Source organism: Argiope bruennichi, chromosome 2, assembly GCF_947563725.1.
Source record: "Argiope bruennichi chromosome 2, qqArgBrue1.1, whole genome shotgun sequence".
In the NCBI taxonomy this organism is placed as follows: Eukaryota; Metazoa; Arthropoda; class Arachnida; order Araneae; family Araneidae; genus Argiope; species Argiope bruennichi.
This window is the reverse complement of record NC_079152.1, coordinates 34,687,144-34,711,995: the sequence shown is the minus strand read 5'-3', so window position 1 is coordinate 34,711,995 and position 24,852 is coordinate 34,687,144. Positions and strand designations below refer to the sequence as shown.

Here is a 24,852-nt window from a genome sequence, read left to right as displayed (position 1 = left end):
TAACAAGACGTCGCGGAATTTATACAGACAAGTTCTCACTTTTGTGCAAGATTGGCACTTTAACAGTAACAATAGATAAGTTAAGGTAAAATGTACAAAGTGTAGGATTCTAAAGTTCTTTCCTGGCAGCTTCTCCCATTAATCAAGTCTGTTAAGAGTAAATTTTAGTTTAAATGTACGATTTAAAGAAATTGTACTGAAGTTATAGGAAAATTGAAATAATTACCCTACTGCATTTAAAAAAATAATGAAGGATATTTATAAAATTTGTAGCTCAATATCCACATCTCAAACGGCAGAATATACGACATGTTGCGTTACAAGAATTAGAAATATTTTCGTGATAAATAAAATGTTGATTTCAAAGATTCAATTTGTAGAACAAAAAGATTCAGCAGAATAGAAAAATAAACAATTTATTAAAAGTGGGATTAAGAGAACATACATTTACAAAAATCTAAATGTGTAAAGAGCGAGGAGCAAGATGAAAGGTAGTAGGGATGACGCCAGCATCATCCCTGAATTGGAACATTTATCAAAGACTTCTTCACAAGCCACTTCTAGACCTATGCCATTCAGGTTGACAATCTCATTTTGCATAAGTTGAGACGCTGCAATACCACAAGAAGTTTCAACAGTTTGGACGGCGCAGTTTAACAAGTTCTTGTACTCGCTAGAAAAGAAAGAAAAATCACAAAATCAGGAGAAATCACATAGATAATTTATAAGAATTCCATGAAACTAACGATAGGTCAGATCTAAAACAAATCTGCATAGAAAAAAATAGTTGCGAATACAAATAGTTTTAATTGAAATGGAAAATACGAGTCAACTAATTCGCTTCGGTGAAGCAAGCTGCATTTGTACAGCCTTATAGCTGCATACATACTTGCTCATAGCCATTGCTGATTGAGCGTTTTTGGCACAAAAGCCATTTTTATGGCAATGCTGCGCTATACTTGTGATACAGGAACATTTATAGATGAAACTTGCATTTAATCCATAAAAATTAACAGAGCATGTGCTCGGAATCTAATCTGCTATTGAAACGAAAAATTTGTGGAAGTACATTTTCTTTTGCAGGTACCATTTCTCTACATCGATACTATACATTTAATACAATGGCGTAGCGTCCAAGGTACAGCGACTTTCCATAGCTAGTCATGACGATGGGTTTTTTTTTTAATGCAAACCGTTAGAAGTATGGTATTTTTTTTTCCCCCATGAAATACGACATTAACAGAATAAAACTTGCTTCTAACCATCAATCTTTAAGAGCGTCAACACCTATAACTAACTCCTTATCTCGTTTTTGCAACTCCATAGCATCTAAGGCAATTCGGAACAGAAACCTATTTAATAAAGTTTAAATTCATATTATCTAGAAGTCGCTTGACAACAAATATAAGCGAGATGTTGCACTTATTTTGTAGATTCCACGAATAAGACTAAGAATAATTTATGAAGTTCTTGATTTCGTTGCTCATATGAAAAATCCCTTTTCAATTTCCCAAATTATTCCAGACTTTGTTTAATGCATCCAAAATAAAGACTATCCAGATCAAGTGTTTTCATGAAACAGTTTCATTAATTCTAGCTATATATGCAGCGTTGGCAAGATTACCATCTCATAACTGAACTTCATAAATGACATTTTATTCTCCAAGAACAATGTTCTCTCCGGCTGGTCATCCTTTATTATCCAGTAGTATTTGGTCCTGTTGTATTGTGGATATTGCTCCATACAAAGCATGGATATTTCATATAGTTCCTTTGCTGACTGAGAAGATAAAAATTGTTTAAAGGGAGATTTTACAACGGAGTCACCTTTTTTGCGAAATAAGAATTGAATAAAAGTAATAATGCTTGAACAAATATACAATTAAATTTTTTCCCCAAGTCTATTTTTTGGCAAGTTACACAATTTTATATTTGCATTTATATACGGTTTAATGCTTTATTGTTAAAAGCTATTTTCTCAAATTTGAATCTTTAATAGAATTTTCTTTAGAAAAAACCTCAAGATAAAATCTAATGCATATTTGTTCAAATATGGTTTAATAATTTTTTTTGATGTGCTTTGTAATTCCTGAACTAGAGAATAAGTAATTTATTCATTTAGAAATTTGTTTTAGAGCTTCGCAACCTGAAAGTTTCTCGTTATTTATCAGTAGATCCTTAATATTTAAAGAATGGATAGAAATAGAACTTTTTTTAATTCAGGAACTGGATAATTTTTAAGCTATCTGTAAAGTTTACAGAAAATCTTGATAAACATTCAAAAGAAAAAGTTTTGCTTTATATCTTTTTAACAAAAAAACCCTTTAATTTAAAAGGCTTTTTCCATTTAATTGGTATATTTTGGTTTCTTATACGTCTTTGTTTTTTTGGTGCAAATATTCAAAAATAACCATTTTCGGAGGTTTTTCCAAAAATTCATTCCGAAACATATTTAGACTTTAAGTCCTCTAAAGTCATCTAATCTTTAAATTTTTATCCGTGGCTAAAGCTACCAAGTGTACGCGATTCCTCCCCCCCCCATCACAAGACCTTGTTTTTACATAAATATTCTTTTCCATGCTATTTCTTCTATTTGAGGAACAACTTGTGCTTTAAAGAAAAAAAATACAATTCAAATAGACAAACTAGAAGCACAGTCGAAGGAAGAAAATTTGAAATCAGCATACCTAAAAAGTGATCAATATTGGTAGATTTTAAGAGCTAAAACAAATTTTGTTGTCAAGGTTGTATAGAATTGTACGCATATGCGCATTACAAGGGGGAAAAAAGTCAATAGATTTAAAGACAAAACTTCAAGTTTATCGAAGTCTTTCCAGTCTGAATTTCTTTCAAATACGAAATAACATTGAAAAAAAAAAAACTATTAGGATTGAATTGTGTGGAGCTATTTAGATACAATGTCACTTAATTTACACCACTATTTTGAAGGTCAAAGAGATTTGTTTAACAAATACTCACCAGCATTCGGCCTTCCACTTTGCTTCATCGTCATCGCCAACAGTGCCTGGGAGCAATGTTTTATTGTAACACTTTTGGAAGTCCAAAGAAGCATTCGTAAAACAATCTTCGTATTCTTCGACACCTATGGAAAAATGAACATGATATTAAACTAAAAAAAAAAAGCAAAGAATTTTTCTGAGACGCACAGCAAAAATGAAGAACAGAACAGGAATTTCTAGCTATAATGATCCAATTAAAAGTTTAATTTCAATAACATTGCAGAAAATATTCAATTCAAAGAACTTTTAATTTATTACGTTTTAGCAAAAATGCATATTTCAAGTGTCTGCTATCTTATTTTGCTGAAGTATGAGTTAAAGTATATGTTCAATTAACATTAAAACCCGCAAATGTCCCCTAAATAAAGTATATTTGTTCAAAAAATTTAGGAATAAAAATTCGGCATGTATCGGATTCAAAAGCATGACGCAGAATTTCAGTAGAATGATTCAGTTTTCAATTACAGTTTCCTTCCCACTTGTTGAAAATCTTAAATTTTGTCCTAATATATTAAAAATTCGAATAAACAAAATGAAGGAACTGGCCAGAAATGTTTGAGAATAGATCTTGTGTTCAGAGGTTTAAAGAGTTGCTAGACGATAGACAGCTTCCAATAATGAAAAAGTATTCATTAACACATGCAGATTCAGAACAGTATAGCATGGAACTTGCTGATCAATGGCGTTTCATGGTAAAATACATTTACCAAGAGTTACTTATCTTACAAGCAAAGAAATCTTACCAAGAGTTCAAAGATTTGGTTCAAATTGAAAGTACTAGATCGAAGAAATGGCGAGATTTAGGCTTACAGCCATTTTAGATATTCTGAGAAAAGTCGCAAAATTTTATATTTCTCTATTTTGAAAAAAAAAAAAAAGGCAGATTAAGAAAAGATTTAACATATCTAGAACTAATCGGAATACAAATTTTACGATAGTCAAAAATTTATTCAAATTATAAAATCTTGAATTATAATATAAAATTGAGGTAAATTCTCTCGGCAAGCAATACTCACTTTCCAAGATCTTGGAATTATTTCCACATGTTTGGCCGATGAAGACCTTTGTTTTGTTGAGATTCCCTTCCAGTTTGTCGTTCCCTCGTGCCACACAGTGGTCAGAAAAGTTTTCGATACACTCCAGTGAGCCGGAGGCAACTCTGAAAGAATATCAAATATTTACACAACATACAAAAGTTTAAAAATATGATACGAGCTTAAATTGAGTACAATGCTATCATTTTAAAGACTACATTTGATCAAAATATCAAGTTTGTATGATTTGGTTAAAATAATTCAAAAGGACGAAAACTTGGCATCAAGTAGCAATCTTTAGAATGGTAAGCAATAGTTCAATTGGAATTTACCAGTTTTTATGGGAAGTATTAAGACATTAGATGGCATACTCAAAATAAGTTGCATATACCTTACTATGCAGCTGGAACTTAAACATAGCAAAATTTGCTAAATCCAAATTATACGTTCACGATTTACGAAATAATGTCAATTTATTCAACTAAACAATAAATGTATTTTTATATACACTATATTCTCTTGTATCTTAGTCCAGATTAAAAGTGTTTTGACCAACAGAAGTCTTGGTTTCCTTGAATACCAACCAAAGTTATTCGAGAGGAGTATTGGTAGCACATGTTTTCGTTTACAGATCAGGTTGAAGGATTTATAATCGATTTAATGAATTCTACTATTCTAACTTGCGTTTCAGCTATCGCATTAACAATCTCTTAAACATTTCACTGATTCGTGGAGATCCAATATGCAGAAAATAACGTTTCCATTTAATGCCGATTTTAATATTTTGTATACAAGTAAAATAGAATCGACAGGAATCTTTTTATAGACTACTCTTTATGACCAAGAGAATAGTTTTAAAATCGAATAGCAAGAAAATAAACCGACCGATAAATTCTTTGTCAATTGAGTTTGGATTTCTATATTTAGAAATCGAAAATCAGTTATTACTGAAGCCGAGGAGTTAACAGTCGAAAGAACCGAAGAATTTTAAAATTCATTAATTTTCTTCCGACACTTCCATCATGTTAAAAGCGGTCAAATCTTCAGGACCTCGGTCCTCTACATTTAATTCTGTATGTAAAATGTTGGGTAAATGTATTGCTTGCATAAAATTTGGAACAATGACTCGACAAACACTTACTTGCATGTGTTATTTAAATTCTCTTTTGTTAGCCGGATACCAGCCGGACTGACCAATGGCAGGAACTCGGAAAGGCAACATCTCAGATCATCTACGCCACACTCTGCATGGCTTACCGCCATCAGGGCTGGAAAGACAATGTACCACATTTAAATACTTTGGCACACAAACTTTGAAAATGAAAATGTTTATTTTTTCAAATTAACCGAGTAGTTTAGTCAAGGAAATATTTTCATTCAATAACATTAACGAATAAATGTCTCCGAAAGTCGATAAAAGAATTAAAAACCACGGAACAGTTTATATAAAATTCCATGAAGATAAATAAATTCACGAATGAAGAATTCTGTGGAAGTTTCTCAACGTCTTTACCACCCCATTTCCTGCCGTAAAAACTTATATACTTAATCCATCTCTTAAGCTTGAAAAGCAGCATTGAGATATACTGTAATTAAAATATTTTCCATTATTCAAAAGCGCCTTATTTAGGTAACGAAAAAACTCTACAAAAGACTGATATGCAAGTCTTTATGCACTACTTCTGGATTTTAACTAGAAATTGGGTATCTTGCTATTGAATTACAAAATTTTACAATTGAGCGATAAGTGTGGATTAATTCTAGATGAATTTGCCACAATATATGTATACAGGTTACAAACTGCCACCTTCCTCCAATTAGAACTGCTCAGATGTAGGATTTAAAGTAAACCTAACATTTGGGGGTAATTAGAATGCATTTCTGCTGTTCGCCTTGACATTTTACATCCATTTCGAGCTTTTTGAAAGGCTTTAAAAACAGATCGCTCAAATTATTACCACCGTAACGTTTATCCAACAGTAACAGGTTATTCCAACAAGTGGCGCTTTTTAGAATCTAGGGATTTCCCTCTATCGTTTTGAAGTTTCTCTTATTGCGAAATACTCATCGCTTCCTGTAAAATCAAGTTTCCGATTCTGGTGGTTATTCAGGGAATCCGTTTATAACAGGAAGAAAAACGAAGAAATCATAACAAAGGATCGTTGAATGTAGTTTGCTCTCTAGACATCTAAAAGAGAAACGCCAATCAAAATCTAACTTGATCTTTTCTTTGTCTATATTAATACATCCTCTTAAACTTTTGGCGATGTTATTTTGTAACAAATATATTCTTCTAGAATTAAAAGCGCCATAAGCCTTAACAGAAATTCTGCTTATGTTGACATTGATTATTCACGAAAGTATCTTTTACAAGACTGATATTATAGCAGTAAAATTAACCTCTTCGTCGTCCGTAAAGCGTTTAGCGGGTTCAAGAGAAACTTCTGCAGGGCGGCCGTAACGCTCTTCAAACGTTTTCCTTCATTCTATAACTTAAAACGCTTTGTAAATGTTTAGTTGACTTTTTATTATTGTTTTAATGCGGCGAAAAATAGAGGGAAAACAAATTTTCGCCAACAGAAGAGGACGATGAGTTAAAGAAATAATTGAAAGCTCGATAAAGATAAGACTTCATTCGTCATCTTCATTTAGTTTAATATTTAAGAAAACAAATTGAAATTCAAACACATTTCATGAAATGTCTTCATAAAGCTGCAAAAATTTCACAAGATAGGTTCTAATCTGAAAAATCATTTGTGCTCATAAGAAATTTCAATTAGGCTAATTATGTAACAGTCGTCAGAATTCAAGTTAATAATGTCGTGCTGTGCAATGGGAAACATCCTCAATCTTCATTTAATTCAAATAACAATCGTAAGGCATTAAAAATTTTATATTTGTTTAGAAATAGACAACGACCATTATTTATTGTTATTTTGTGTAATGCAACTGTAGAGTGAATTATTCAATTTTATAGACTCAACCTTGAAAACATGGTGAAATTGCGAATTCATCTGCGATTGTTCTTTCAGCATACTGCAATGAAAGTATCGTTGGTTATAGAAAACTCGCAAAAAATATCAGGGGAGTCTCCCTCCTACAGTTTAAAAGTAGTTAATCTCATGCCCTATTAAAGGGCAGAAGTAGTTACTGAAAAACTAGTTAAAAACCGCCCTATAACGACTTTATAATATTCATAGTTTTAATCTTTTTTTAAAGGAAGAAATTTAAATTGCCTCCCTTCTAAAGCACAGAAATTAACATTTTAAACAAATTCTATGACAATTGACAGTAAGATGAATTTTGAAATGGCGTAGTGCTAAAAATTGACAAAGTTTTCTAAATTTCAATGTGAGAAGGTAAAAAAAAAAAAAAAAAAAAAATCGGGTAATTGGCAGATATAGCACAAAATGCAAAATATTTAAACGGGGATATTTACAATCGTTTTGTTCGCTTCCGATTTTTTAAAAATGTCAAATACTTGATTTCTTTTACTACTTTTCTTCAGGTTAAACGGTCCTCGTCATTCCTTAAGGTAACAGATTCCATATTTATCCAGCTTCTGAATAATTTTTAAATTTCTCTCCTGTAATGTTTATAGACAAGTAAAATTCGGGGCAAGCGTTTAAAATTCGAGAATGCAGGATCTCCATTTAACTTATTGACAAAGGGAGCATAAAGGTTTTCGGAGTTCTGGTGTCACTGGGCCTTAAATTAAGAAAGAACTGCTTAGCATTTCATTACAGTTATGGGAAAGTAAAATTCTAACACAATACTATTTCTTCTTAAAATATTCTTAAGTGGAGCCGATGCTACTTCAGATGCATGTCCAATACTTACCTCTTTCGCCGAGAATGGGAATGACTCATCTAGAAAAAATAGTATTCCTCTCGGCTGTTTTTCCTCTACATACGAAATAGTTCGAAGTTATGACGCACGTTCTTACCAAAATTCCCTCCCGAATTATTTTTCGGGAGAAAGGGGACGGGGGTTCGTTTAGCGTAAGGGGCGAAAGCGGGTCAAAGACCGATAAAAAGTTTTGAAAGCTTAAGACGGAGAGGAGGAAATATTTTGGCAATATTTCAAGGTATCGCAAGTGAAGGTCTCAAGAAAATGATCCCCATTTTTTTTCACTAAGAAAGGCTTTATACATCGCTTTATCTTGAAACTATTCTATCCCACTCCTTTGTTGCTTCAAGTATATACTTTTACCAGATGCTGACATTACACGCTACGCATGCGCAGAACTCGAAAGGTCTTATTTTATAAAGATCTGAAGAATTAACCCTTTGCCCTAGAGGCAATTTTTGCGCGGACGAACCAGCAACTCCAGGCGTTTTATAACGCTCTTGGTGGATTTCTAATGTCCAATCAAAAATTATAAACACAATTTAGCGTATAAAACTTATATTCACACACTTTATTAAATCTTTAAACCTACACGTGATATTTTAAACGTATCCCGTGTTTATTTACTGAGGAAATTCGATGCACGACAAATATTTCTTTAAAAAAAATAAAGTGGTGAGTGAGAGTCGCTTATCGAGTAGCGGCATTAAATCATGCGGGAGTCACCTTTCGTGGATGGAAGGTTAAAATGCCCAACAAAACAGATGGTACGAAGAAAAGGAATTGCATAGCACCGTTTCAAACTAAATAACTTGCAACAGCACTGCACCCGTGAATTTAGAATTATAAAATACATTCCCCGCCCCCCCCTGCACACACACAAGGTTTGATTGCAAGAAACTCGGGATTGTTTAGTCTGGTCAAGGTCAACTATTAACAAATAGCAGTTAATTTACATTTTGAAACGATGTATTCAAGTTTTAAAATCATTCGGAAGATTCTATTAAAGAAATTCCTCGGCCGATTTTAAAACTGAAAAATAAGGAGCATTTATTTTTCTGAGTATTCGATATTTCACCGTTTTTAAATTCTACCGATTTTACGAAAATGGATGCAAACACTTAAAAGGGAACTCTTTTCGAATTGCTTTTAAATTATTCCATTAAGAAGTTCTTCGATAACACGCAATATATGTATGAATCGAATCTATGAACAACTGAGCTGTGGTAACTGTTGGTAATACTCGATAATGACTTACGCTGGAAGTCAGTATAAAGTTAAATTTTATGTTGTAACTTTGAGAATGTTAATTGTTACCGATAGAAGTTTTGATAAATGACTTTATAAATGAATTTGTTCCTTACTGGGAGAATGTACTACAAGGGAATCAGTATTTCGAAATGCAATTTCCGCAAATTTAAGTAGTTATATACAAATAATTGCATATATAAATAGTCATTAAGAAATTTCGGTTGGAAGGTCAGTTTCTATTTGGATTGAGCATTTATAAAAGCACTTTTTTTTACTAGCATTTGTGAGCACTTCGTGGCCTTTCACTGCAATAAAATAACCGAAATAGCCGTTGTTTTTTTTAGACAGCCTAGAAAAGAATTCAAGAACCGAATCTTAAAATGGAATTATACGCTTATCAATATTTAAAATCAACTATTCCCTTTAAAAATCAACTTCCAGTTAGTGACACTTTTAACGATTCAAATTACGATCAACAGAGGAGATTCAGACATATCGAGGTTCGATTGATCCTTCGTAGATAGAGGGTCTTAATCAATATAATAACACAAAATAATCCAGAAAACCTGCAAACAGAAAGATCATGTATCCATTTGCCCCATTTGATACTCTGCCAAAACGTTTTGATAAGACTATCGTGAAACATTAAAATGCTGGCAGCTCCCTAAAATACTGTAAATAAGCCTACTTTTGGGATTATTCATATGTTGAATATTGTTCAACTGAATAAAATTAAATAGAATATTTCTCAGTTCCACTTAGTTAAATTATCCCCCTCCCTCATGCCTTTCGATTTTAGAATACTTGGAAGATCAGATAATTTGTTAGTATGTGGAATATTAAGGGCATTGCTTCAAATATTAAAACTATGACAATCTCGAATTTTGACCCTATTTCTTGCTTCAAGCCTTTCTTATTTAATTTTAGACGCACATTCATAAAAGATCTATTAAAAATTAGACCAGGCCCATTTATTTCCCTTCCTAGTCTTAATAGAGAATAAAATTTAAAAAGGTCTATGGTTTCAAATACAAATATCTTGTTAGAGCAAGAGATTAACTCTTGCATACCAGATTATTAAGCAAGAAAAACAAGCATTTGCCCACAACTTTGGAGGGACCCAAACCCTCGAAAGATTTCTTTGCAGCATTGTAATTTATTTTTGCTGTTGTAAATGTAAAAGCCGTGCAATCAAATTTATTCAAATTAAATTTAAGTACCAATTAAGTACTCGAATAAAGTTGAAAAATTAAATCATATTAATACAAAGTCATTGATAATTCTAAAGAGGTTGGATTTTAAAACAAATTGTTTGATCCTTTTAATTTTGATTATGTTAACAATCGTTTATTTTCCTTTGTTTAAAATATATACGAGATGCGCATTTTTTTTATTCTAACCAGTAGAACCAAATTTTTAAAAAGGTTTTACTTTCCATTTCAAAAATTGGAATTTAAAACTATTTGTATAAAGATTAGTTAAAAAGTTATGCGAGAAGGCAATGCGAATTTGTGGGTGGGGTTCCAAGGACCCTCCGTAGGAAACTTAATCCTATTCCGAGCACCTGATGCATGTACTACTGGTGGCTCTTTTCTAAAAGTTCGGAGGGTTAAGATTTTATTAACCCTTTGACTCCACATTTATTTGAAACGACTTTTGTATTTGAAGAGCATTTAATTTTTTTTATCATGTGAAAGCGGCAACTTTTACGTAAAAAAAGTTATTCAGAATATATGCTACTGCTGCAAGAGATTGAGACGACTTAAGCGTATTAGCATTACGGAAAAAATGGAAACAAATACGGAACGTTTTGATAAATCAAATGCACCCAAAGGGCTAACTAGCGATACTGCAAAAATTTCATTTCCGTATTTTTTTCAGAATATTTTTCCGATTTCACTAAATTAAAAGAAACTATGGTTAGAATTTGCAGTCTCAATAGAATAAGAATGTATGTGAAAGGATAGAATTAGTTCTCAATGCAAATTGAAAAGGGTGAGAAAAGTTCATTTTTTCCTGAAGAAAATGGGGAAGTTAAGAAAGTTAACATTAATGAAAAAATTCTTTGCTCCATTTCTATTCAACATTTATTACTTGATACCTTTGTGTGAATCAAATAACGGCGACTTATTGTAATGATCATTCTCTTAATCTCAATGTCGCTCAAACGTTGTTTATTGCAATTGCGAATTTTACAGTTGACGTTTCTAGTTGGTTATATCCAGATTTCCCTTAAAACAAGTATTTTACGTTCCGTTTTTCCTTTAATTGTGAATATCAAAGTTAGAAACATTTAAACAAAAAACTTAATATGCAAAGAGTTAAATTACGATGAAGACCAAAAATAGAAATTTCGCAAGTTTATTAATTTTGTATAGCATATTTTAGAAGAAATTAATTTTGGTTAACAATCGAAATATTTTATTCTTTGATTAGAACGTTCCTCGTATCATAAATGGCAACCGATTTTTATAACGGAACAATTTTTAACTCTTATTGAAAAAGGACAGCATTGCCAAATGTTGAGATTCCACAAATAATGAAAAAGTGCGAGTCAATCTATCAAGCCAATTATTCTTGGAAAACCTAACCGCTTAAACCGTTTTGACAATACAAAAAAAAAAAAGACTGACAACAGGAATTAAGATATGGCAGCGACTTTTTTTTTGGATGTATACGAAAATCTCACTTCTAGAAAAAAAATTATAGATTTATCAATAAAAAGACGATATAAAAAGTTGACAGATTATACAACAACGAGACGCGTTCAGAAATATAAATTTCAAACAGCGCGCTTTTATATGGCGATATAATTATAGTAATAAACTCCTAATTCAGTCCTTTCTTCTGAATCATTTTAATTCTAGACAACTGAAAGGCGAAAAAAAAAATTTAAAACTGTGGTAGAAAACAAGAAATGGATGGGAAGTTGCCAGCATGGGATCGGATCAATACCGTTCTACGCGTTCTTCCCTATAATTGTCAGATGCTAAGAAATTTATGAAAATTTTTCTTCGATGACAAACTACCACACCCTATGCTATGATGCTTAATAAAACATTTCAGCAAAACATTTAACACTTTAGTACAAGTGCACTTAGTTGCGATGATACCAATGCAGAGCGATTGCAGGAATGTATTAAATCTTTCAACGGATCCAAGATAAGATTTTGGTTTCGTTACTTCACAATTTTGACTTCAACAGTGGCAATCCATTCTGACAACAGAAAAAAAAAATAGTGTCTAAAATTAATTTCTTTTGAAGTCTTTTCTATTCATTTTATATCTGGCATATATTAATACTTTTAAATGCAATAGTCTAATTTGTGATAAGTTACTTTTAAATGTTGAATATGATCAGTTTAATAATAATAATAATCATTCCACGTTTTCTTCGAAACGATTTTATTACCCTCTTGAACTATGAATTAATTTAACATCTTAATTGGACAATTCATCCCATTTTGGGACATTTATTGATGTTGCAGCACCTTATAGTAACAGAAAAGACACTCGAGATATTTAATTTTTCGGAGCGATATTTGCGTTTCAAGTTTACTTAATTTCAGATTTAAAATATTAAATCATTTCATGCATGTGTCAAACGCCATAGCGCACGAGATTAATAGTTTTGTGCAATTTGAATAATAATACGATGTTGAACTAAAGCCAGCTTCTTGGATCCGTAATGTTAATATTGGATAAAGGTGACAAATATTGCGAAGTTTTAAAATCGAATAACGGAGAAGAGTAGAAATATTTCCTATTCATTACCCTAATTAAGCAATATAAATGATTACAAAGAGTTCCTGGATGCAATATTTTACGTATCCTGCGTTGCATCAGCGAAGTAAAAGTTACGAGGACCTTTCTACACTAGTCGCTTATCTGATAATTTGGTCTTGAAAATATGACCAACATATTCTAGATATAGTTTGGTAATAATCCCGATTTCTTTTTAAATATGCATTCATCTGACTATGCGAGGATGATAATCAGCTCTGAAAGGGTTTAACTAGCTGCTTTGAAACAGAAGGAGTACAAATTTAGAATAGCGCATAGAAATTCGTTTTCTTATAGTAACGCGATATTTCAAATCTACTGGACAAAGATCTTAAGATTCCGAGTAGTAGTTGGATAAATACAACACTTGAATTTGCGCAACTTTTATATCGAACTGCTTCGCAAGTAAATCAACTAATGAAGTGAAGAAATGCATGAAAATGAAGTCAACATTCAGTAGCTTAAAGGGAACCTTTCATTTTCCAAATACTCAGCTAATTTCCAAGTTTTCAATCGCCAAGGACTGAAGTGACAATTTTCGATGGAGTACTTAAAAAGCGTTTATTACAGCTCGGAAAAAAGAAATGTTGACTTCCTGGAGAAATTTGTTTCCATTCCATTCGTTTTGAAGAAAGGGAATCGCAGTTTCCTCTGTCAGATTTTAGAGTAGCCCATTTCCTAGTGCATCGAAATTGCGCTTCAATATTTTAAAATTTCAGTAAATATAATTGTCCAGCGCCGTCTGTAACTCTGGTCAGAGTTACAAAAATATCCCCTTCACTTTCATCTGCGCTATTATGGGAAGAACGATTCTATTTTTGTTTCGGCGTCACACAACTTGTAAAGGTTCTTTAAACAAAAAAAAATGAGGGGGGTTATAAGTGTGCGGACAAACAGCGAAGGTTAATGAGTTGACGCCTTCAATTTCTCCATTTATGTCAAATTGAAACAATCCTGTCAATTATTTTCCGTGACTGAACCATTATTTGGTTCAATCCGATTTCAGCGATTAGTTCCATTTAAGAGTCCGAAAACATTATGGAAGGAATAAATCATTGCAAAAGAAACCAATTTATGTGGTGCGCATTTAAATTTAATTACAAAAATTTCAGCATTTCTAGTGTGAATCATTACAATTTTGGCTAATCAATGACAATAAGATCCAGCAAGAAAAAACAGGATAAAATGTCACATGGACAGAAAAATCTTCCAATTAAAGTTAAAACTCATAGGAAATCGTTTCGTTTCTGTAATGAAGAATTCAAAGAAACATTTATGTTCCAATTTCTTTTTTATCGAAACTTAGAAAATTTGGTGGATATGACGTTTCCTCGTACATGAATTTGTAACATTCCACACTCGCTAGCTCATCACTCCAGATAAAAATAGGGTTTTAGCTTTAGCAATTGCATTTTAATTCCATGCAGAAGCGACAGAATAAACTGCTACGAGTTCTTGCCATGGAATAGCTGAAAAGTACATCAAAACGGAGTTTTTGATCAACTTTTCATAACTATCAATCTCGTATTTAAAATCAATTTTAGAGTACGTTTGACTACGAGAAACAGAATTCGACTGCAACAGTCCAAACAGGAGGTCAACGCTGACGGAGCAACAGGATGTCAAAGCTATTGAGAACTAGTAATAAAAATATTGCAAATTAGTATTTAGACGTTTTGCATTTCATTAAAATATGTTGTCAAAATGAAAGTTATCAATGCTCACGTCATTACAAGGCATTTAACATCTGCGTCAACGAAATAAATTTATGCTATTTTATTATAAATATCGACAGTATCTGTATGAGAAAAACAAAAATACAACTCAATTACAGATACTAGAAGTAATTAAGAACTATTAAAAGAAAAAGTTTCGGTTTGTCAGACAAAAGTCGGAGTTTCGAACCATGGTTACAACGAAATACAAGATGACAGCCAGCATCATTTAAGTCAAGCCAAGCCTGAAGCAATCATTGCTTTCACAGAAGTCATCAACGACTATCGATTGAAGTCAAAAATCATAGAACCGAGTCGGATGCAGAGAATGATATAAGCGATTAAGATTCAGAACAAAACCCTGCATGAAAACACCAGGACGGTCGATAGTTGTGGCAAATAAAAGTGGAACAATGGCGTCCCAAAATAGAGCGAACATTAATGGCTTTTTAGATAAATATTAGGTTTCCCTGTATATGTTACCGACAGACGAGATTATTGGCTAGAATATTCACTATATTTTAACATGACCTAATCGATAACCGACATTTTAAACAATTTAAAAAGTGCAATTTATGTACATTATTGCACAAGTTATAATTCAGTATTTTAATTACAAGCATTTAATAAATGAATCTCTAGTAGCATTTACGTAGTTTCAAAACTGAAACTAAATTGTTATGTAGATTCAATAAAAAGGTATAATTTGAAGATGATCAAGACTCAAGATTCGAGATTCATAGAGTTGGGCGAATGGTTTCTGGTGCAGATAAAATTTTTCCATATTGTATTAGACAATAGAACAAATTATATCTGCGCACAGTATCATTTTCTTACAGCGCGCATATTCACAAGATTGCCTATATATTCCGAAAATCAAAGAACGTCATTAACAATTCACAGTCTAATTTCTTATTCGATATGATGAATTAGCTCAATAACAATAATATAATTGAACAACCAGTTTTCCAATACAAGAATTCAATGGACACTAGAAGCAGCAAAAGTCTCATGCTATTTATAGCACGAAATTAAATCTAATTTTTGAATTAGAATAAAGGGACGATTCTGCAAGTACTATTTACATTCAGAATTACAATATATGCTCACTTCTGGCACAAAGCTAATCATGATCTATGCGCAGTTCGACAAGTCTAATGCAATTAAATGCATGAATTTCAGATACTGGAATCTGGAAATGCGGCATGAAATAAACTTCCAGATAGGAAATCTTCATTTGGAAAATTGGAAACAACATTGACAATATGCCAATCATTTCAAATTTTGTAATTAACGAAATGAGCACAAATTTAAAAACAAACATTTGTTAGTTTCGAAACTAATCGAATTCAAGAGAAACGTGCTCATGTAGAGGCGGAAATGAATGAAGCAGGATGAATCATTGTTGCCCCGAATGTAGTCACGGAAAAGGTCTTTACTTCAAATATGCTTCAATTATAAAACAACCGTAACTTTCAGAAAAAAATCGGACTGTGTTGATACAACAGGATGCGTTCTGAAAGAGTGTTCTAAATTGATTATTGCTCCAAGCACACCTGGAGACATAGCTGAATACACAGAATTTGCCATTTTATTGCATCAAGAAACATTTCCAAGAAGTTGCCGGGTCTTTTTGTTGAAACAAGGGCTGCTGAACAATTTGATGAGGATCGCGAGTGACTTCCAAATTAGGGTCGGAAATCAACAAAGAAACCGAATTCGGTATAAACATTTAGTAAGGGAGTTGTCGCATTGATTTTGGATGCAAAATAATCGTATAATGATTTAATATTAAACTCATGACCGAAACAACATCGATAACGTTTAGGAAGGTTCGTATAATAGCATTACCCTAGAACTGCAATACGAGTAGTCAAAAAAAGTGAAGTCATTTAATCGTTTTATGTCGAAGAATCAATAACTTAAATATTAGAACCTATTTCCCTTTTGAATGCACTTTATTGAATTTTTTGCAAGACGTTTTTGAAATGCCTAGAGCAAAATTCCTATACTCGAGTCCAGGATTACTTTGATAACCGTCCTAAAAATCATGTAGTCATGGTGGATTTCTAGCAATACCCTAGATTCGGACAGGTATATTTGTTTGGTTTGGTTTGGTTTAGTTAAAACGGAACATTATTATAACAAGTATATTCAGGTATACTCCCAGTTGAAAAAATAGTTTAAAGACGTCATACTTTTACTAAAAAATTGCGATAACTTTATCAACATCAATATAACTAGCCAGATGATCACCCGTTTCGTTAATTTCATTTAATGATGATATTTATAGACATCGAGTGTCTTCTGAGACAACGCCAATTATAAACGAAGAAGTCAAAAATATTAACAAGTTAATGACAACGTTCATTTTCACGAAGTTACCGATTCTTTGTATTGGGTTAAAATTTAGATCATTAAGTTAAAATCGCGAAACTTAACTGACTGCCAGATTTCACTGAAATTATTGAAAGATGAGCCTTAATGTGTGTTAACTAAATACATTATCGCAATTAATTTCGTATATCGCATTTCAAGAATTTTGAAAGAACGCATGCAAAGAAGCTGCATATTATTACCCTCCTACGAAGTTATGGACCTTTGTGCCAAGCCGAATCAATGTGGAAACTGCAAGAAATACAAGAATCCAGTAATGGGTCATTTAGAATGGTATGGCAAAACCATTTGAAATTGTATAGACACTTTACGTTAGCTTTCATTCGTTTCATTTTACGTTCATTTTCCAACGTTATTGACTTGTTTAAATCAAGTTGAAAATACACACTGCAACTATTCAAAATAAAATTACTGATATAATGGGAATAAAAACAATTTTGAAATCAAAAGTGTATTCAAAATTATTTTACGATTTAATTTTGCGCGATTGATTAGATTTAACGAAATACATATCGTACAATAAATAGTAGAAATATGCACCAGATAACTTTGTTTTGATTAGGCTTTATGGAGCAAGGACCAGATCTAACATCGGTGATAAATATCATTAACACGATTCTGGGCGTCATGTTAAAGAAGGTATAGATACATTACTTTTTGAGCAAGGTTATATGAAAGGCTGGTAAAAGTAATGAGCATAGGATGCATGCCAACAGCGTTACAACGGTAAAGGACTCGTTATTTAATGCAAGAAAATATCCAATAGAAAATAAAATAAGTCAAACTTGTATAAAACCAAAAGGCAGGAAAATAATGTGTCCCACTAATTATTCTTCTTCTATCCTACACCACTAGCACGACAGTCTTTAAACGGCAAGATTGAAAACCTTGTTTAAAAGAAAAACCCATTATCATGTGAAAGAGCCTTTAGTTTCAAGAACTTATGAAGCATTTCAAATCATTAATGATTCAATTTTGATATTATGTAAATATATATACTGTAAATACTTTCTATAAAATATTTAGAGTCCATTTATAATAAAATCATAACATGGAATGTCCACAAAATCCAAATGGCTAAAAGCGTAAAACTGAGTCATGAAAAAGCTCAACAATAATGCAAGTTATGGTACAGTACTTAAAAAAGGTACTGCGGTTAATGTTTATATACGATTATAAAAACCAATACTTTTTTTAAAAGACTAAATATGAGGAGTTTTGGAAAGCAACTCGCTCAAGACAATACAAGAGATGAAAAGCTAGAAAGACTAAATTACAACTAAGCAACGCGAGTTTAATAAAATAAAGTAAATCAAAAAGGAATTTTAAAGCATATAACTGCAGTTTAAAAACTATAGTCAATAGCATCAAAACAACAACGAGTTTAAGAAAAGAGACGTACTATAAAAGTATTCATTACTTTTTCCTTTACTAACTCGACGCATGGTTTATTTAACAACATGATTTTTCAATTACAGATTGTTTATCGCAGAAGATTCGAAAATTTATTGCACAACATTAGCAGTGAAAATAAACAAGGACGAACCGTCTTTTGATAACCATAAACCACACACCAAGCAGATAATTAATAAATTAAACTAAACAACAACTTACCTGCAAGTATAAACAAGGTCTTTATCACGCCCATTGGTAAGATAACTATCCAAAACAAATCGCACGTTGAACGCAGCACAAAGCGGCAGGTAAAAAAAAAAATACTCAGCTCTGATGCCGAGCGTCAGCTATTTAACCTCATTCGGAACTCGGCGGATTCTGAGGTATGACGAAGAAATAGCGCTCGTCACCTTGACAGCGCAAGAAGCCATCGTGACGTCACTTCCGTCAGATCCGCTCTATGAGTCTAAAAATGAGGAAAGGAAATGCTGCCTAGTCTGCGCATGTCAGAAGGGAAAAAGAAGCACTATAACTGAAGATTTTTTTTAACCTCACAAAGAAATTATTTTTATTTAATACGATGCATCAGAATGTCTGTAAGGTAATAAGAGTAGAATTTTGAGATTATTAGAATTCAATGAGATCTCTTGCCTTGTTTCTTAAAAATAAAATTTAAAATTACTATATTTTGATTCGAATATTTAAAAACAAAAGTTTCAATTGTAATATGTATTACATATTTTTGAAAAACAGAAGTATACTTTTTTCTATATTTTTTCTTAAACTCTCATATACGATGTCACTTAATAGTAAATAGCCAAAAATGAATTATTGCGCCTACGTCTTATACAGTCACATGCTTGGCTTGCGTCAATAAATATAATATATATATATATATATATATATATATATATATATATATATATATATATATATATATATATATATATATATATATATATATATATATATATATATTAACATTTGAATAACTGACATTTACATTGTTCCATTTGTTTTATAAATATTGGCATTAATATTAGAACTTGTAATTATTCGATGTTGATAGGTTATATCGTTATTATTTATTATTTGGTAGGTCTGGTATTTCCGGAAAATAACTACAAAATGTATCCGAGAAAAGGATTTTAAGGCTATCTAAAAATTGAAAAAAATATTGTTTTTATAAAAGTGTGGGTATATTATCGTTTCATTTTTACTTCTAATTTTCATTTTTTTAAAGAAATAATTTTTATTGTAGTTTATATAATTACTTTCTGCTAAAATTTATTCTGTTTTTAATTATATACTATAACATAAATGAAACGTGTTATTTTTATAAAAATTTTGTTGTTTATACAAACAAGTCGGGTTTGTGTTTAATTAATAATGCCTCCCAAATTTAATTGATTGAATTAGTTTTGTATTTTTGTTATATTTGCATATGGATAGAGAAGCTCACAAACAAGTTTATATAATTCAACTTTTTTACTCCATGAAACTCAATATATTGAAATTTTAGTTTTTGCAATTTTATACTTATTCTTTTTAAATATAATTCCTATACGAAAAATGTATGTTTACAATCATTCCCAGAGCAATTCGTACTGATATATTCTTCGGAATTTGGAAGATGAATTTTTTATCAACTTTCTTTATATTCGCAGGTAAGAAAATAAACATTTACTCAAAATATCCCAGAAATTTGCGCGGAAAATTCAAGGTCAAGCAAGCGTGAAAATACAATTTTTACTCTGCCAGTTTTCAACTTGATTTTTTTTTTTTTTTTTTTTTTTTTTTTGCGGAAGTGGTTAAGATAATTTCTGCCTGTTGCCTTTTTGCTTTTAACAGGTTCTTCATTTTTTTTTAATTGTTGTTTGAAACAAGACAGGTTTGGTAAGGTATGTACGTGAAAGCACCTGTTGCCATAATGCGCGGTGTATTACGGGGAAGGGAATTTATAGGGATAAAATGAGTATTATCCCTCATATGGGGATTCTTTGGTTTTCGTGTTAAAATAGCGTGCCACTGGAATGGAAAATTTGTTCGTGAGACATTATAAAAATATGATCTCTTTGAATGTGATTAACTTTTTCTTTACTTTTTGTCGCAAATTATGAATGGAAACGTATTATTTATAAGCTATTTTTATATATTATGATTTTTACCTACACTTTTAATATTGCACTATTCTCTTTTATATTGTCCACTATCTAAATTATTCAAATAGCCACAGTCATACCCTTGAAAATACCCTGGCAGTGTATTTTTATTTTGTATTATTCATTTCATGCACCCTTTTATTCTTAGAAAATAATCAAAAATCGCGTACATTCGTTTGTATGGGGGAATGATGCTTAGTTTAAATATAAAATACGAAATTAACATTATAAATAATCTCTCTATACAAATCAAAACATATTTCATTTTATTGTTGAAATACATGAAAAGTGAGATTTTACAAAAGTGTAAAAAGTACCTACAGTGGCATTTTAAGACACATTTCGTAATAAAATGTTTTTTTAAAAAACATTCTTTTTTATTATGCCCCCTGGCCCCTATGGCAGAGTGATAAGGTTCCGACTCTGGAATTGGAGTGTTCGAGATTCGGAAAAACAATGAAACTAATAAAACGTCACCATGTAAATGGTGATAATGGTAATAATGGTAAATGAATCTGGTGTACACCATTTCGAAACCAAATGCCTTCCCTCTGGTAGGGTCCGGGAGTTTGGGAAGAGGGAACCATCTCTGTTATCTTCCTCGTCACCTGCCCATGGTTCAAACTAATCCCAAAATAATCTTCGCGTTGCTTCAAATAAGAATACTAATATAACTAAAATGAACTTGAAGTGTTCCCTACTAAGGAATAAGTTTTACTAATAATTTAGATTATTATTTGTTCGTTCATATTTCTTATAGCATTACGGTGCTGACTCACTCCAATGCTGATATTTTTAAAGTGGTTATCAGAGAAACTCAAAATCTTTTTATTAATCAGATGCATATGAGAAAGATGGATTTGGATTTATTTTAGTAACAATTGGGAAAAATTAAGTCATTGTATTCGAGTTCAAAAATTTATTGTATTCTGGCTTACAATGAAATTGATTAAATATAATTAAAAGAATCATGATTAGAATAAAATAACATAATACGATTTTTAATTTTTTTGGTATTAAATCGTTTTTTTTTTTTGGTTAACAAAATTACTAAAATAAATTTTTGAAGAAATTTTTAATAATCAAAAAAAAAAAAAAGTAAAAATAAGGGGAAAAAATTGTCTAGCGATTTTATTTGAAAAATAAGAGCACCGTACTACGCATATCTTCTGTATATAACACTACATTATTTTGTAACTGAATATCTAGCACCTGTTTTTTAATGACAATTTATGTAAATCTGTTTTGAATTGCATCAGTTGACGCGTTACCATTTCATTATCATACTTATTTTTTTCACAAGGTTTAAAAATAGTTTATTCCCTAATTTATAAACTATACAAATTATACTGAATCTGGTTTTGAAAGCTTTAAATCATTGATTTGAATAGAAAATTCAAATTTATGACCTCAAAGAATAAATTACAAAATAAAGTGTAATTTTAGATTGTGTATTTTGTTTCCAATATGTACTATAAACATTATATATTTTTATAACATGTATTGTAATTATATTTAGAGATATTAAATGCATATCTTCTTTTCTTTTATGTATACTTTATATAAGCCATTAAAATAGTTTTGAAAAGTATAAGCCCAAATTATCACCTGTCTTTTAAAAACAAAACTTGAGTTCAAATCGTTGATTGTAAAGGAAATACCTTTTTCTCTGCACAATATATTTTTAAAAAATGCTTATTTTACTTTGTGTTAGGGCTTTTCTATTTTTTTTGTACGTGTTGTCAATCTATTTTTTTCATGAAAGAAAAGATTCAATGATCCCAAATTAAACAAATTTAGATAATGAATTTTTTTTAAAAAAGTATTACGTAACCATTGCTAAAAATAAATGCAACCATAAACAATTATTTAGGATAATTTAATAAAATATTTTCAGTTAGGATACTCTTAAATAATTTTGCTAATAGGTGGTGAAGAAATGTTGCCAAGAGAGAGAGTTGAGTATATCATATTAGAATGTGCTCTATGGAAAAAAGAAAGACAAAATTGGCCTGCAAACTGGCAACAGAAAGATTTTTCCCAACTAAATCAAATTTTTAGGATTAAAGACACAATGTAGAATATTATCAATGAGTTATTGTCCATGGAGCTGATATGATCTGTTTTCTTTAATTTCTTAATTTATTTATATTTTAAATAATAATTTCCAACGCAAAGGAATGAAGAAAAAAGATTTTTTGATAGTATTGTTAAAGGAGAAGGTATGGATAATTCTTGGCTTGGAGGCTGGTCTGTTGCTTGTGGCAGCTTGAGATGTGCGGGTTCAGCGGTTTGTGAGGTGAAAGGGTGATTGCTAATGTGAAAGATGTTCACCAACTTAGCAAAATTATCAGGATTAAAGATTCATTTAAGAGTATTATCACTTATTGTATATGGAGCTGTGGCGGATTGGGATGAGCGAGGATAGAACCTAGGACCTTGTGGTTCGCAGTCTAGTAACATGAACATGATACAAAAGCACTTTCTCGTGCAGCGTAGTTGTTAACTGGCTTATAAGCTATTCACTACAGACTCTCCCTGCAGTGAGTCGGAGGTGAGACGAACGATATGACTGTTGAGTGATGATGTATTAGCTGTTGAGTATATTGCGCCTGTACCCATTTGAGTAGCGCCAAGCATTATGGCGAGCATGTGTGGGTGAGTGGTTGCTGATGCTGTTGCTGTGTCAAGTGAGTCTGACGACTTTGGGTTGCTGCGGGTAGATGGCGCCACAACAGCTGTACGAAGGTTGAAGGTTCATCGCTCGAGGTCACCAATGTGGCGAGTTGTGATGCGCGAGAATAGAACCCGAGACCTTGTGGTTCGCAAGTCCAGTAATATGACCATGATACAAAAGCAATTGCTCGGGTAGCGTAGTGTTAACTGGCTTATAAGCTATTCATTACAGAGCTAACTTGATCTGATTTTTTTTATTTCTTAATTTATTTATATTCTAAATGATAATTTTAAATGTAAGGAAATATATATAAAATATTTGTTTTTAGTGTTGGTGTAGGAGAAGATCTGTGTTGCTCTTGGTGTGGTGGCTGGTTTGCTGCTTGTGACGACTTGACATGTGCGAGTTTCCCTAGGAGTTTTTGAGATAAAAATGTTGTATGCTGGTCTCTTACATATTATGGTGTATCCTGCTCCCCTTGAGGGAAGTGATTATGTTTTGAGGTCTCATTAGGTCATCCCATAATGCCTCTGATCAGGATAAAGTTTGAAATGCTTGGAATTTCGAATAGATTCAAACAAAAAGCTCTAGCACCGTCTGCCCATAAGTCCTGTTATTAATGGTATTGAGATTCATATTGGGATGTCAATAGGATTTAATTCATAAATTAAGAAATCTTTTTATTAGTAATACCTTTTAAAACAATGGAACCCTTCTGTTTCGGATTTCGAATTTGGCAGATTTGACAAGCGTCTGAGGCTACTAGTCCCAGAAGAAGCTGGTCGATTAGCAAGCAAGTCGATTAGAATGCTTTAATTTTTCTAGTTGCCAAATAAATATTTTAAAAGATTCAAATTTGCTGAATACTAAAATTTAAGCAAATATTTATAGATTATCAAATGTAACTAGTTAGATTCCTCTCCGTTTCATAACGTTCACTTAGTTATTTTAATATTTATATGTAGTGATGCCCGCTTAAATATTATTTTATATACATAATTGCTTGACTGTTTGGAGTCATAACGTATAATTAAAACAAATATATTTTCAAAACGTTATTGGAATAAAAAAGTTTAAGCTAGAATAAATCATGAATGTGTTAAGAATATATCGAAATCGGTGACTAAATTGACCAGTTTACTAAACAAAGAGGGGAGCGTCTAATACCCAAATCCGTCACTGGATTTCATTGAAAATTCGAAGATTATTTCTACAAAACTCAGCACTATTTTCTAGTTGTCCGTCCCACAATTCGCTAAGTTGGTCGCCAAACAAGATGTAGGAAAGGAAAATAATGGCGGAAGGGGGCCAATACGGACGCTAGAGAAGGCCGTGATGCAAATGTTAAAGATGGATGGTTTCATTTCTTTTTATTTGCACACATCAAATTTTGTCCCATTTTGAAAGAGAGTAAAATAAAAAAATAATATCGAGAAAGTATAGAAAGTTACTATTTCTTTTCTATGATAGTACTTGACTCATTTAAAGAACTAGTAAAGCAGAAGTAACCAAGATTTAAAATTTCTCTAAAAAGTTGAAGAAAATCGCCTACTGTAGACATTAAATTAA

At 31.6% G+C, this 24,852-nt stretch overlaps 1 protein-coding gene across 1 annotated transcript; it reads right to left on the bottom strand.

Annotated features, from left to right (window-relative positions):
- Nucleotides 1-400: 400 nt before the first annotated feature.
- Nucleotides 401-18,836, bottom strand: LOC129959672 (uncharacterized). The gene is made up of 5 exons (XM_056072563.1): nucleotides 18,664-18,836; nucleotides 5,196-5,322; nucleotides 4,037-4,179; nucleotides 2,980-3,103; nucleotides 401-673 (listed from the first exon to the last, which is right to left on the bottom strand). Exons 1-5 carry the CDS (start codon nucleotides 18,695-18,697, stop codon nucleotides 448-450), a joined length of 654 nt encoding a protein of 217 aa, XP_055928538.1. The 5' UTR covers nucleotides 18,698-18,836; the 3' UTR covers nucleotides 401-447.
- Between the last annotated feature and the right edge of the window lie 6,016 nt (nucleotides 18,837-24,852).

Coding starts and splice junctions, on each gene's coding strand:
- LOC129959672 (XM_056072563.1), bottom strand. CDS start 18,697: ATGGGCGTGATAAAGACCTTGTTTATACTTGCAG. Junction 5,323..18,663: donor GACCTTGTTTATACTTGCAG/GTAAGTTGTTGT, acceptor TTGTCTTTCCAG/CCCTGATGGCGGTAAGCCAT. Junction 3,104..4,036: donor TAATTCCAAGATCTTGGAAA/GTGAGTATTGCT, acceptor ATTTTTCCATAG/GTGTCGAAGAATACGAAGAT.